At 50.2% G+C, this 12,561-nt stretch overlaps 1 protein-coding gene across 1 annotated transcript in view; it reads left to right on the forward strand.

Moving 5' to 3' along the window:
- Nucleotides 1–5,889, forward strand: part of LOC117869794 (nuclear receptor subfamily 2 group F member 5) — a 38,734-nt gene extending 32,845 nt beyond the window's left edge. The window contains exon 3 of the mRNA XM_034756895.1: nt 4,491–5,889. Coding sequence (XP_034612786.1) covers nt 4,491–4,765 — 275 coding nt within the window. The 3' untranslated portion in view covers nt 4,766–5,889. The remainder of the gene's footprint in view (nt 1–4,490) is intronic.
- The last annotated feature ends 6,672 nt before the right edge of the window (nt 5,890–12,561 follow it).

Genomic DNA, 12,561 nt, shown 5'->3' on the forward strand with positions numbered 1-12,561 from the left:
CTGCCTAAATCACAAGATTGGCTCAAAAACCACAAGGGTTTTTATACAATTCTCTTGCAGTGCTGGAAACCTGACAGATCGCCAGCATTTTGCAAGTTCAGGAGAAAGCAAAGCTGATTAAAACCAGACTGACCCTAAGGAGATTCATTGAATCAGGGAAGTCAAAAACCCGCAAAGAAAAAAACAGAAATGAACATTTTCCCCCTCACCTCTCCCCGCTTTTCTCTCCCTGGAGCTGATTTCCTTTTCAATAGCAAATGTGGGCTTCGTGTTTTCCAGCTTCTAGCTGCAACCGGCGGGGCGAGAAAGGTACTTAAAAAATAATCATTAAAAAGCAGAAGAAAGAATGAAAGCTGAGATTCTCCCATCATCCCCTGATGCCGGGAGCTGGCACTTTAAGGACAACCAGCTGCTGTCGCGAGAGGCCTGGCGAAGCCGTGAGAGCTGCAGCTCAGGGCTGGCAGGGTTGCCCCTCCATCCGGGAATAGCCACGCGTGTGCCCCTTACGCGAGGGATCACACCGTGCCTGACCGCACGGCCCCCATGGCGATTGCCCGGGAAGGCAGCTAGAGAGGGGCTCCGACTTTGGAGCACCTACATCAAATGGCATCCATCAGGCTGATCTCAGTGTAGAATAAGGGCAGGTTCGCGTCATAGGGGGGCCCGTCATCCTTTGATGCCGGCTTCCCAGGGGCCAATCATTACACTAGCACCCAGAGGCCCCAGCTGATCTTGCGGCTCCATGGCGCTAGGTGTTGTACCATGCCTCGTAAAAGGTCCTGCCTCAAAGAGCTGATAACCTCACCGGAAGGGGTGGAGAAATGATTTGCCCAAGGCCACCCAGCAAATCCAGCAATAGCACCCAGGTCTCCTAGACCACCTCCCTCACCACTAGACCACACTGCCTTTACTGGCCTCTGCCTCCCAGCCTGAGTGACCATGCGTTTTGCTGCCCCAGGCAACTCTCCGTGGTCCGTCTGTGTGCCACTTCACAGATCCCATCTCCTGTGTCTTCTGTACACAGCCTGATCCGATTCGCCATTTGCCCCACGCTGTGCACAGCCACTCACATCAGGGCCAAGTAGGGTGACCAGATGTCCCGATTTTATAGGGACAGTCCCGATTTCTGGGTCTTTTTCTTATATAGGCTCCAATTACCCCCCACCCCCTGTTCTGATTTTTCACATTTGCTGTCTGGTCACCTTAGGGCCAAGTGCCAGCCCGTTAGATAGCACCACGCAGGGCCCACGGAGAATCAATCCCTTTTTCCGGTCGAGGCAATGCGTGCAGCAGGGCAAGCTACAGCAGCAGCTGTATACCGCCCTCTGCCCCGGCACGCTGCCAGCCCTGACTGGCAGACGAGCCGAGAAGAGAACTCAGTTTCCAGGCCACTGACCAGTGACATTTGGTCTCAACCCCATCTGGGCCAGGCTGCATGTACCCCTTTCTGCATCCCCTGAGCCAGCCGGTCTTACTCCACTCAAGTGAATTCCCCTGACCATTTAGAGCCAGCAAGTGAACCGGTTTATAGAAGGGAAATTTCCCAGGCTTCCCCACTTCCCCCCAAATACATTTTCACTGTCAAGCAAGTCCTAGTGTGGGATTCATTTTCTGGGACACTCCCCTCCCCGACACACACACAATGAGGTCTCCTCCAGTGCTGCTAGCTCTTGTGGTTTTATCGCGAGTCTCCTGCTATGTCATCTGGGTTTTTTTCAAGCCCCTGCTCCTGGAGTCATGTGACGATGTGTAAATCTTGGCTTTCAATTATCAAAACCACAAAGTTCCTAGCCCTTGTGGGAGCACAGACAAGCTTGAAAACGTCACTCCCAGCGGAAGGGAAATTGAAAAAGAGACTCAGATTTATTTATTTTTTTACATCTCGGGGCTGGCAAGCTTGGGGATCACAGCAGTTCCTGCTCCCGCCCTTTGTAAACCCGTTGCTGCCAGTCCATCAGACTGACTGTCTCTGTGCTAGAGTCGGAGAGCCCCGGAAGAGAAGAGCAAACAGGTCAGGGCTGGGGGGCATCAGCCAAGCTGGGGGGGGACTAGGGCTGGAATAGCAGGTGGGCTGCACATTGCAATTGAGGGGCATCAGGCTTCATGACTGGTAGAGCAGGATGGGGTGTGGGTCAGGAGTGAGGAGCATGGGCAGAACTGTGGGGAGAGGGGGGTCCTAGGCCTGGAATAGGAGGAGGACTAAGGGCCATCAGCAGAGCTCTGGGGGGAAGCAAGGCGGGACGCGGAACAGGACTAAGGCGCATCGGCAGAGCCAAACGGCATGAGTAACCCGGTTGCTCACCCCAGTAAGAGGGAGGCAGCGTGGACTAGTGGCGGGGCTCTCACGAGACCTAGCTTTTATTCCTGGCTCTGCCACTGACCTGCTGTGTGATCTTGGGTAAGTCACATCGCCCCTCTCTGCCTCAGTTTCCCCAACCACTCTTTGTCTGTTTGGTCAATTTCGCTGACAAGTTCTTGGGGGTAGGGTCTGTCTCTTGCTACGTGTATGTACAGCACCTGGCACGATGGGGCCACGATCTCAGTTCCGCTCCCACGTTTGGTCGGTCTTGTCTATTGAGACTAAGCTCTGCAGCGCAGAGGCTGGATGTGCAGTGCCCAGCACCGCGGGGCCCTGATCTCAGCTGGGATCTCTAGGACCTGCCATAATAACAACGAAGCCGCAACGCTGGGGAGGTTTTTGCAAGACACCCCTAGGGCAGCCAAGGGAGTGAGGCACGAACAGCCCGTCCCCTCTCCCCCATTGCACCTCCCAGGGGCACCCCAGCTGCCCAGCCCCTTGGTGGCCTTTGGAGGAAGGGTGGCATGATGAGAGTTTTTAGGAGCCGGCTATTGTTGGTAGCGTTGGATCCATTCTTTCAGCCCGGGCTAAATGTCTGTGTAATAGCTGGGCCGCGTTTGAAAGGCTGCGGGTGTGAATGTGTTAGCTCCGAGCCCCCTTTCAGAGCTGTCAATGGTGGTCACGGCCCCCGACTGAATGACGAGAGCTCATTCAGGGCTGTGAAAGGAGCCCCTTCTCCTTTGCCTCAATTCAGGCCGTGAATTGAGCAAACTCGGCTGGGCCTTTATTGCAGGCTGGGAAACACCGACCTTCACCCTGCTCCTCGCACACCGGGCCCTAGGGGAACCGCTCCCACTTCGAGGATGAATGGCTGGGGCTGGAGAGATGTGTTTGGAAGGAGCCCGGGGGTGAGCGTTGCTCTATAGAGAATAGGCCGCTGGGTAGAGGGCAAGGCAGGGAGGAGTTTGTGAATCTAGCCTCCTGGGGATTGGGGACAAGGCTGCACTGGGCGAAGGGGTTTGGAAGGGCGAGGAACGGAACGCTCGCTTCTCTTTGCTCACGGAGATGTTTATCGGCACCTTCCATCCCAAAGGGTCTCGAAAAGCCCTGGGGAAACAGCGGCAATCGCTGCTACGATGCAGCCACTGCTGGGGTGGGACGCGGCAGCTTTGGAACAGCGCACAAAAACACTGCACACATTTTAGGCCTGGAAGGGAAAACTAGCGTATGTAGCACAGCGGGTTGAAAACGTCGAACCGAAGTGCCAGTTGTTTCCTTTGGGCCGGGTTCAAAACGGACCCATTTCTTTTCCCAGGATTGTTTAACAATTGAAATCACGATTGAAGATTTTCCTTTATGAAAAAATCCGGCTTTTGAGAATGATTTTGGTAAAAACGTGCCACAGAGAAAGAAAAGCTGAGAGTCTCTCGCCATGGATTTCGTTATTGCAAAAATGGCCATTTTTATGCTCCCAAAGAGTTTTCATTTAGAACCTTTCACTTAGCGCTGGTATCCAGCTGATGCTGGGGGGTGGGACTTTTGGCAGGGCATTATGTAGCCTATTGCAGTTTAAACAGGACTCTGACGCAAACTCCCTTACTCGGCCGAAGGTCACGGAACTCTAACGAGCCCAGGTGGCTAGTGGTTTGGTTCAGGAATTATACAAACTGTAAAACCCGCTCATTTACCAAAACAAGCGTGCAGCTAAAATTGGGGAGTGGGAGGCAGGGCTCCTGGGAGGGAGGACAGTCAAGTGGCTAGAACAAGGGGCACTGAGATTCAGGCCTCTCTGGGTTCTATTTCCACCTGTGATCTTGTGACAGTCAATTGACTGATCAGTGCCTCAGTTTCCCAGGGTCTCTTGTCTCTCCACATCCAGTCCCTCTCTGTTGTTTGTTACTCACTTGTTGCAGCACGTGCATAACTGGGTTGGGAACTCCTTGGAGGAAAGCACCGTGTCTGTTTGATCAGCCTGTAATGTGCCTAACAAGCTTCTGGTCATTTATTTGATCCCCATGGCCAGGGAGACCCACAGGTTAACCTTTACTGTGCCAAGGAGTCCTACAAGTTAGCCCCAACTGTGACCTGCGGCAGGGAGTTCCACAGATTAACCCTGACCATGCCCTGCAGAACTGTACGGACAGGCTGCGCCGTGTTCCCTCACCCGCCTCCTCTCTTGCTCTCCTTGCAGACGCAGTAGGCCTCTCGGATCTGGGCCCCGTGGAGAGCATCCAGGAGAAGTCGCAGTGTGCCCTGGAGGAGTACGTCCGGAACCAGTACCCCAACCAGCCCAGCCGCTTCGGCCGGCTGCTGCTCCGCATGCCCTCCCTGCGCATCGTCTCCGCGCCTGTCATCGAGCAGCTGTTCTTCGTCCGCCTGGTGGGCAAGACGCCCATCGAGACCTTAATCCGGGACATGCTGCTGTCGGGATCTAGCTTCAACTGGCCCTACATCCCCATGCAGTGAGGAGGGCGGCAGGAGGAGCTGGGGGTTCTGGGGCAGCGGAGACGTGCCCCTGGATTCTGTCCGGAGCAGGAAGGATCGCCGTGACCCCTCCCTGCTTTGGAGGAATGGGCAGGACTCACCGCCGGCACGTTGGAGGGCGGGGGTTGACAGTCCCATGGCGCTGGGGCGTGGGGTGTGAGGCCCAGCGTCTGGACTCCGGAGAACAAAGGGGAGTGGAACTGATTCTTGAAGGGATCGATTCTCAAAAGGCCCTTCCTGTTCCCTTCCCAATGGGGCAGGAATTCCCACTTGCCCCCCCTCCCAGCCCCGATTTAATCTACCAGTGTGACACAGACATAACCACATTTAATCATGCAGCTACCTGTACTCGTTTGCTTCTGTTTGACCTGTACGCACGGAAAAATCTGGACCTTCCTCCTACCCCGGCCTGCGAGGGGACTCTGCAAACCAGGGACAATCTGCACCCTACCCGTGGGACTTCCAAGCGCCCAACGACTTGCCGCTGCCCGGCAGCCTGCGTGTACCGAATCCGACGGCTGGGCAGCTGAGCCCACGCGAGCCTGTCTCTGGCTTTTGACTATATCAGCATTTGGTATCCGGCAGCTGAGAACTGAGGACTCATTACCGGAGTGGCCTTGATCATGCGACAAATTGCTCTCTCCCTTTTTGGTGGGGGCAGGAGGGTTGTCAAAAAAAAAAGGGGGAGGGGGATTATGGCTTGGTAAGACACACACAAAGCTGAGCCTGCAATCTCATTGCCCGTGTGTGTGCGTGTGTGTGTGTGTGTGTGTGTGTGTGGTGGGATGGGGAGGGGTAAAGTTTACCAATCCCCTTGGAATAAAAGGCCTGAGGCATGGACTATTTATAAATAAAATAAACCTATATTATATCCTGAATTCTTCTGTTCTCCCCTTGAACATGAAAATGTATATTCCCCCACCACCACCCCGTCTCCTTTTGTTTTTTAATTTCCCCCTTCTCCTTTGTAAAGATATTTTGCTGTGGATTGTGGATTTCTCTTTGGAAACAAACAAAACAAAACAAAAACCCACCACTTTTTTATTTTATTTTATTTTTTTTGGTGGAGCTGGCGTTATAATTAAAACTGATGATTGCTGAATTCATTCCAGGTTTTCTTCTTCTTGCTGGAGTGCCCCGGGGCTCTGCGCATTTGGGCAGCCGAGCTGTCTGTTCGCCAGCCACCGGCGGCGGAGACAGATGGTCCCACCTAGTGGGATGGGGCACGTGTCTCGGGAAAAATCGAGCCCAACCGCGACGGTTACATGTTACCTTGGTGGAAAGAATGTAAAGGAGCCAGATTCAGGGAGCGAGAGTTATTCCAGGGGCGCTTAACTTGAAGCAAGCGTGTAAGTGTCATTCCCGAATCTTGCATGCGGATGCTTTATTGAACCTGGACCGTAGCGAGGCCTAGGGTGACCAGATGTCCTGATTTTATAGGGACAGTCCCAATTTTGGGGTCTTTTTCTTATATAGGCTCCTATAACCCCCCACCCCCATCCTGATTTTTCACATTTGCTGTCTGGTCACCCTAGACGAGGGCAAGATCTCACACCCAGATGTACTCAGACTAGATCCGTAGCTCCAAACGCCACTGACCCTTGGGGAGGTTTGGGTCTCAACTGCATCACTGGATCTTTTCTGGAGAGTGGCCCGAACCGGAACCCCAGATCTGGCTGTTTTGTGGCTATGATTTGGGGACCTTTCATTCAGTGCATTGGTTACAAGGTTCAGTACTGAGCATATAACAATGAGTGGTGTCGTCAGCTGCTGGGCCAGGTGTCCCATTACGCAGGCGACAGAGCCCGATTAGCCAGCCCCACTGAGTGGGACAGTGATACAGAGCCTAAAAAAAGAAATATTATTATAGCATCTAGAAAACCCTGCCGAGATCAGGGCCCATTGTGCTAGGCTCTGCCCAGACAGAGAGCGAGAGACAGATCCTGTCCTGAAAAGCTTACAAGCTAAGTAGACCAAAGGTGGGCGGGGAAACTGAGGCACAGAGGCGGGATGTGCTTTGCCCAAGGTCGCCGCGCAGGTCAGGAATAGAACCCAGATGTCCTGAGTCCCCTGCCCACTAAACCATGCACATTTCACGCCGCTAAACAAAATCAAGAGCTATGGGACAGCACCCAGGTCCCCGTCTAGCGCTGTAACCACAAGGCCACGCTGCCCCTCCCAATGATGCTGCAGCTCAGGCTGAATCCATCGCCTCTGGGGGCTGCAAAACTGACAGCCCGGGGCCTCCATTTTGGGTTCCTAATAGGGGAACAATGTGGGGTTTGCAAACACTTTTCTCTGTACCGAGCGTATCCCATTAGGAAGTCATCATCTTATTATCCATCTGTTCAGCAACTGCTGCTGGGGGCAGGCTCCACTGGGAACAATCAAGCTGAACGCAGCAATCTTCCACCCCTCGTGCCTGTTGTCAGCCGGGAGCCACAATAGCCTAATTGTTTGTTTAGCTGTTATTCTCCGTCTCCTGAGCGCTTGAAGACGGCTTTAAAAACCTCCCCAGAGCACGATTCGGGCAGTGGCCGGTGGGGCAGCCGGAACACAGGTGTCCTGAGCCAGGAAGCCCGGGGATGTCTGGGGGAGATGCACGGTAACAGAGAAGCCGTTTTAGCCAAGGGAGATTCAGAGATCTTGTCTGCTGTGCACAAGATCAGGCCCGGGATCACCCAGTGGCCCGTCCCGTACGTGCCCGGGGTCACCCTGCAGATCTCTAAGAACCTCAAGTCATGGGAGGAGGGCTGATCTAAGTGCACCGTGCGCGTCTCTGACCTGCCTTTTCTAATATAAATACACAGCAGTGCATTCCAAAAAAGGAGACCCTACCAAAATAAATCACCCCACCACGCACACAAAACTCTCCCGCTGGTGTGAGGATGAGAGAATGAATGACCCAAGACCAATGTTAGACCTGTTGTTTAATGCGCGACTGGAAGGGGCTGGGATAGGATGGTGCTGAGGGGCGGTACAAGAACCCAGAGAGAAGAGAAGAGAGAACAGTGTAGTGGTTGGATTCAGTGCAAAACCTTTGCCAAGCGGAGGATGCAAGTCAGCAGATGCAGGATTATCTGCATTCCATAACACCAACAGATTGCTTCGTCCGTGCAATCAACTGCAACCCCTGTACTCAGCCAATGTCAGACCCAGCTGCTCCCGCGGCCAGTTCCACAGACTTGGACGATGCGTCACTGGTGTTTTCTCTGGCAGTAATTCAGACCTACTGTGCTTCTAGGTACTGGCTGGACTGAGAGCCACAGAAATGATGACACACACACACACCACCAAAGAACAATTATCGGCCAATATAGGCCTTGGGCTGTTCTATTAGGACCTAATTTAGCAAGATGCCGAACAGCCTGAACTCCAGAGTGATGGGACAGTGATAGGACACAAAAGACTATCCAAGGGTATGATAACAGGGATTTAAAAAGGCCCCAAAGGCTGTAAACCCTCATGCTTCAGGGCACAAAACCAACCTCGAATTGATGGGGTCAGGAGGAAAACATCCCCTGGGTGCAGATTATCCCATCACTGTATAGGCTAGTGTACCATTCTCTGAAGCAGATGGTGGGGATGGGACACGGTGTCAGATGGACCCTGGTTCTGAGCCAGTCTGGCACTCCCTGCGTTACGAGTATAGATAGCTTTGGGTTAGATCAAGCTCTCACTGTCTCCAATAGGCCATAACCACTGGACCATCCTTCCCCTCCGTAGCATCTCTGCCCAGACTATGTTTCAAGCAGAAAGGACCCACAGCCTTCTTAGAAATCAGAGGCTGGGAGGAGCGGGGGTGGGGGTGGGGAATCGCCACACAGAAGGCAGCGATGTTTTATTACAGGTTTTTAAAAGCCCATTAGAGAAAAGTCAAAAATGGCCTTTTCAAACCAAAGGACATTGGCGCTGCTTCGTTTGACCCTTCTATAAATAATGTCTAGGGGAAATATTTTAAACAAACATTCGAGAGGGTGAATTACATACGTTACACGCATCAACAGGAGGGCGTCCTCTGGAATTAATTCAAGGACAATCTGGAAAGGCCACTAAGAAAAGTTATCACTGGGGGAGACCAAACTGAACAATCAAACCTATCTGCATTAAAGAAGAAAGAAAGAGGCTTCACACTCAGGTTCTTACACCTCTCTGGCTATGTTCGCCTACTCAGAGCCCCCTTTGTGCTACCAGAGCCGTGCAGAGGAGTTCTTCGTGTAAGTCAGCATCAGCCCCAAAGAATCAAGAGCTAGAAAGTTTCTACCTAGTTCCAATAATGACTTAAGAACATAAGACATAAGTGCGGCCATATTGGGTCAGACCAATGGTCCATCTAGCCCAGCATTCTGTCTTCTGAGAGTGGTCAGTGCCACGTGCTTCAGAGGGAATGAACAGAACAGGGTAATTTATCAAGCGATCCATCCCCTGTCGCCCGGTCCCACTTCTGGCAGTCAGAGGTTTAGAAACACCCAGAGCAAGGGGTTGTGTCCCTGGCTATCTTGGTTAATAGCCATCGATGGATCTTCCTCAATGAACTTATCTAATTCTTTTTTTAAACCCAATTATACTTTTGGCCTTCACAACATCCCCCGGCAACGAGTTCCACAAGCAGGGGTGGATTAGCCACTGGGCCAACAGAGCCTGTGCCCAGGGGCCCTGGTCAATTGGGGGGCCCTAGAAAAATGGGCACCCCCATGGCCCGACCTGCTCCACTCACCCAGCGCTCCTGCCGGGGAACAGGGTCGGGGCACGGAGGCTTCCCCCGCTCCTTGGCAGGATCGCAGGGCGGGCGGGGGAAGCCCCCCCACGCCCCGACCCCATTTCCCCAGCAGGAGCACGGTGGCGGAGGGACTGCAGGCAGAAGGGGTGGGGAGTGGCCCTCACTTGCTCTGGCTCAGGGCCCCACAAAAGCTTAATCCGCCTCTGTCCACAAGTTGACAGTGCGTTGTGTGAAGAAATACTTCCTTCTGTTTGTTTTCAACCTGCTGCCTATTAATTCCATTGATTGAGCCCCAGTTCTTGTGTTACGTGAAGAGGTAAATAACATTTCTCTCGTCACTTTCCCCACACCAGTCATGATTGATAGATCTCTGTCATCTCTCCCCTTAGTTGTTTCTTTTCTAACCTGACCAGCCTCCGTCTTTTTACTCTCTCCTTGTATGGAAGCTGTTCCACACCGCTAATCATTTTTGTTGCCCTTTTCTGTTTTTTTTTTTTTCCAAATTCTAATATATATTTTTGAGCTGGCATGACCAGAACTGCCTGCAGTATTCAAGGTGTGGGCGTACCATGGCTTTATATAGAGGCATTCTGGTATTTTATGTCTTATTACCTACCTATCCCTTTCCTAATGGTTCCCAACATCCTGTTTGCTTTTCTGACTGCTGCTGCACACCGAGCAGATGTTTTCAGAGAACTGTCCACAATGACTCTTTCTTGAGTGCTAATCAGACCCCATCATTTTGTATGGATAGTTGGGATTATATTTTCCAGTGTGCCTTACTTTGCATTTATCAAGACTGAATTTCATCTGCCATTTTGTTACCCCGTCACACAGTTTTGTGAGATTCCCTTTGTAACTCTTCGCAGTCTGCTTTGGACTTTACTACCTTGAGTAATTTTCTATCATCTGTAAATTTTGCCACTTCACTATTTGCCCCTTTTTCCAGATCATTTATGAACATGTTGAACAGCACTGGTCCCAGTACAGATCCCTATTTACCTCTCTCCTCTGTGAAAACTGACCATTTATTCCTACCCTTTATTTCCTATCTTTTAACCAGTTACTGATCCATGAGAGGACCTTCCCTCTTATCCCATGACAGCTTAACTTTGCTTAAGAGCCTTTGGTGAGGGACCTTGTCAAAGGCTTTCTGAACGTTCAAGTACACTATGTCCACTACATCACCCTTGTCCACATGTTTGAGGACATCCCCAAAGAATTCTAATAGATTGGTGAGGCATGATTTCCCTTTACAAAAGCCGTGTTGACTCTTCCCCCAACATATTGTGTTCATCTGTATGTCTGATCATTGTGTTCTTTACTATAGTTTTAATCAATTTGCCTGGTACTGAAGTTAGGTACTTACTGGTCTGAAACTGCAAGGATTACCTCTTGAGTCTTTTTTAAAAATCGGTGTTACATTAGCAATCCTCCAGTCATCTGGTACAGAGCCTGATTTCAACGATAGGTTACATACCACAGTTAGTTAGTTCTGCAATTTCACATTTGAGTTCCGTCAGAACTCTTGGGTGAATTCCATCTGGCCCTGGTGTCTTATTACAGTTTAATTGACCGATTTGTTCCAAAACCTCCTCTATTGACTTCAGCCTGGGACAGTTCCTCAGATTTGTCACAAAAAAGAATAGCTCAGGTGTGGGAATCTCCCTCACATCCTCGGCAGTGAAGACCAAGGCAAAGAATTCATTTAACTTCTCCGCAATGGCCTTATTTTCCTTGAGTGCTCCTTTAGCACCTCGATCGTCCAGTGGCCCCACTGACTGTTTCACTGCTTCTGGTGCCTCTAAACATTTTTGCTCTGTCTTTTGCTAGTTGCTTTTCAAATTCTTTTTTGGCCTGCCGAATTATACTTTTATATTTGACTTGCCAGAGCTGATGTTCCATTCTATTTTCCTCAGTAGGATTTTACTTCCCATTTTAAAAAGATGTCTTTTTGTCTCCGACTGCCTCTTTTACTCTGTTTAGCCATGGTGGCATTTTTGTGGGGTCTTTTTACTGTTTTTAGTTATTATTTGGGATATACACCTAGCTTCAGCCTCTATTATAGTATTTTTAGAAAGTTTCCATGCAGTTTGCAGGCATTTCACTCTTGTGACTGTTCCTTCCCATTTCCATTTAACAAGCCTCCTCATTTTGGTGTCATTCCCCTTTCCAAAGTTATATGCTACAGTGGTGGGTTTCTTTGGTATTTTCGCCCCTTACGAGGATGTTTAAATGTACTATGTTATGGTCACTGTTACCAAGCGGTTCAGTTATATTCACCTCTTGGATCAGAATCTGTGCATCACTTAGGACTGAATCAAGAATTGTCTCTCCCCATGAGGATTCCAGGACTAGCTGCTCCAAGAAGTCATTAATGGTGTCTAGAAATGTTATCTCTGCATCCTGTCCAGAGGTGACATGTTCCCAGTCACTTTGCGGATAGTTGAAATTCCCCATTATGACTGAGTTTTCTGTTTTTACCTATTCCTGCATTTATCCGTGCCTGCCATTTAAAATCAGAACTTTCTTTCCATCAAAGGGTGGCTGTGCATAAAAAAGTCTTTATAATAATTATTATATATATTAAATAAAAAAAAAGTTACTTCAACGAGTGCATCATTTCAAATGATCAGTACGGCTGTCAATCAATGTCGAACAGTGGAGCGGAGAGATGGCCTTCGAAACAAAATGGGGAACCAAACAGAAAAGAAATTAAAAATAAATAAAAAGAATGCTACTTTTAAATATTCAAGCGCCTATTAGTAAAATACAGGTCCTCCCCCCCCTTAGCGCACATAAAAATACATATTTTTTTTTCTTAATAGTCGATAATATGTCCAGAAAAAGTGTAAAATTGCCATCTTTCGCTATCCACCTGGGGCTATTTTGAATTGTCAGCTCCCTGGTGCCTCATCTAAAAGCAACGAAACTCTCCCCGTGGTGTTGTCAGCTCAAGCAAAACTTTGCATCCCTTAGTTCTAATGTTCGCTGTCATGCTTTTACAGAGCCGGCTCACCGCGCCAAATGATAATAGACGAACCTGAGCTCGTAATTA

Source organism: Trachemys scripta, chromosome 24 (assembly GCF_013100865.1).
Source record: "Trachemys scripta elegans isolate TJP31775 chromosome 24, CAS_Tse_1.0, whole genome shotgun sequence".
Classification (NCBI taxonomy): Eukaryota; Metazoa; Chordata; order Testudines; family Emydidae; genus Trachemys; species Trachemys scripta.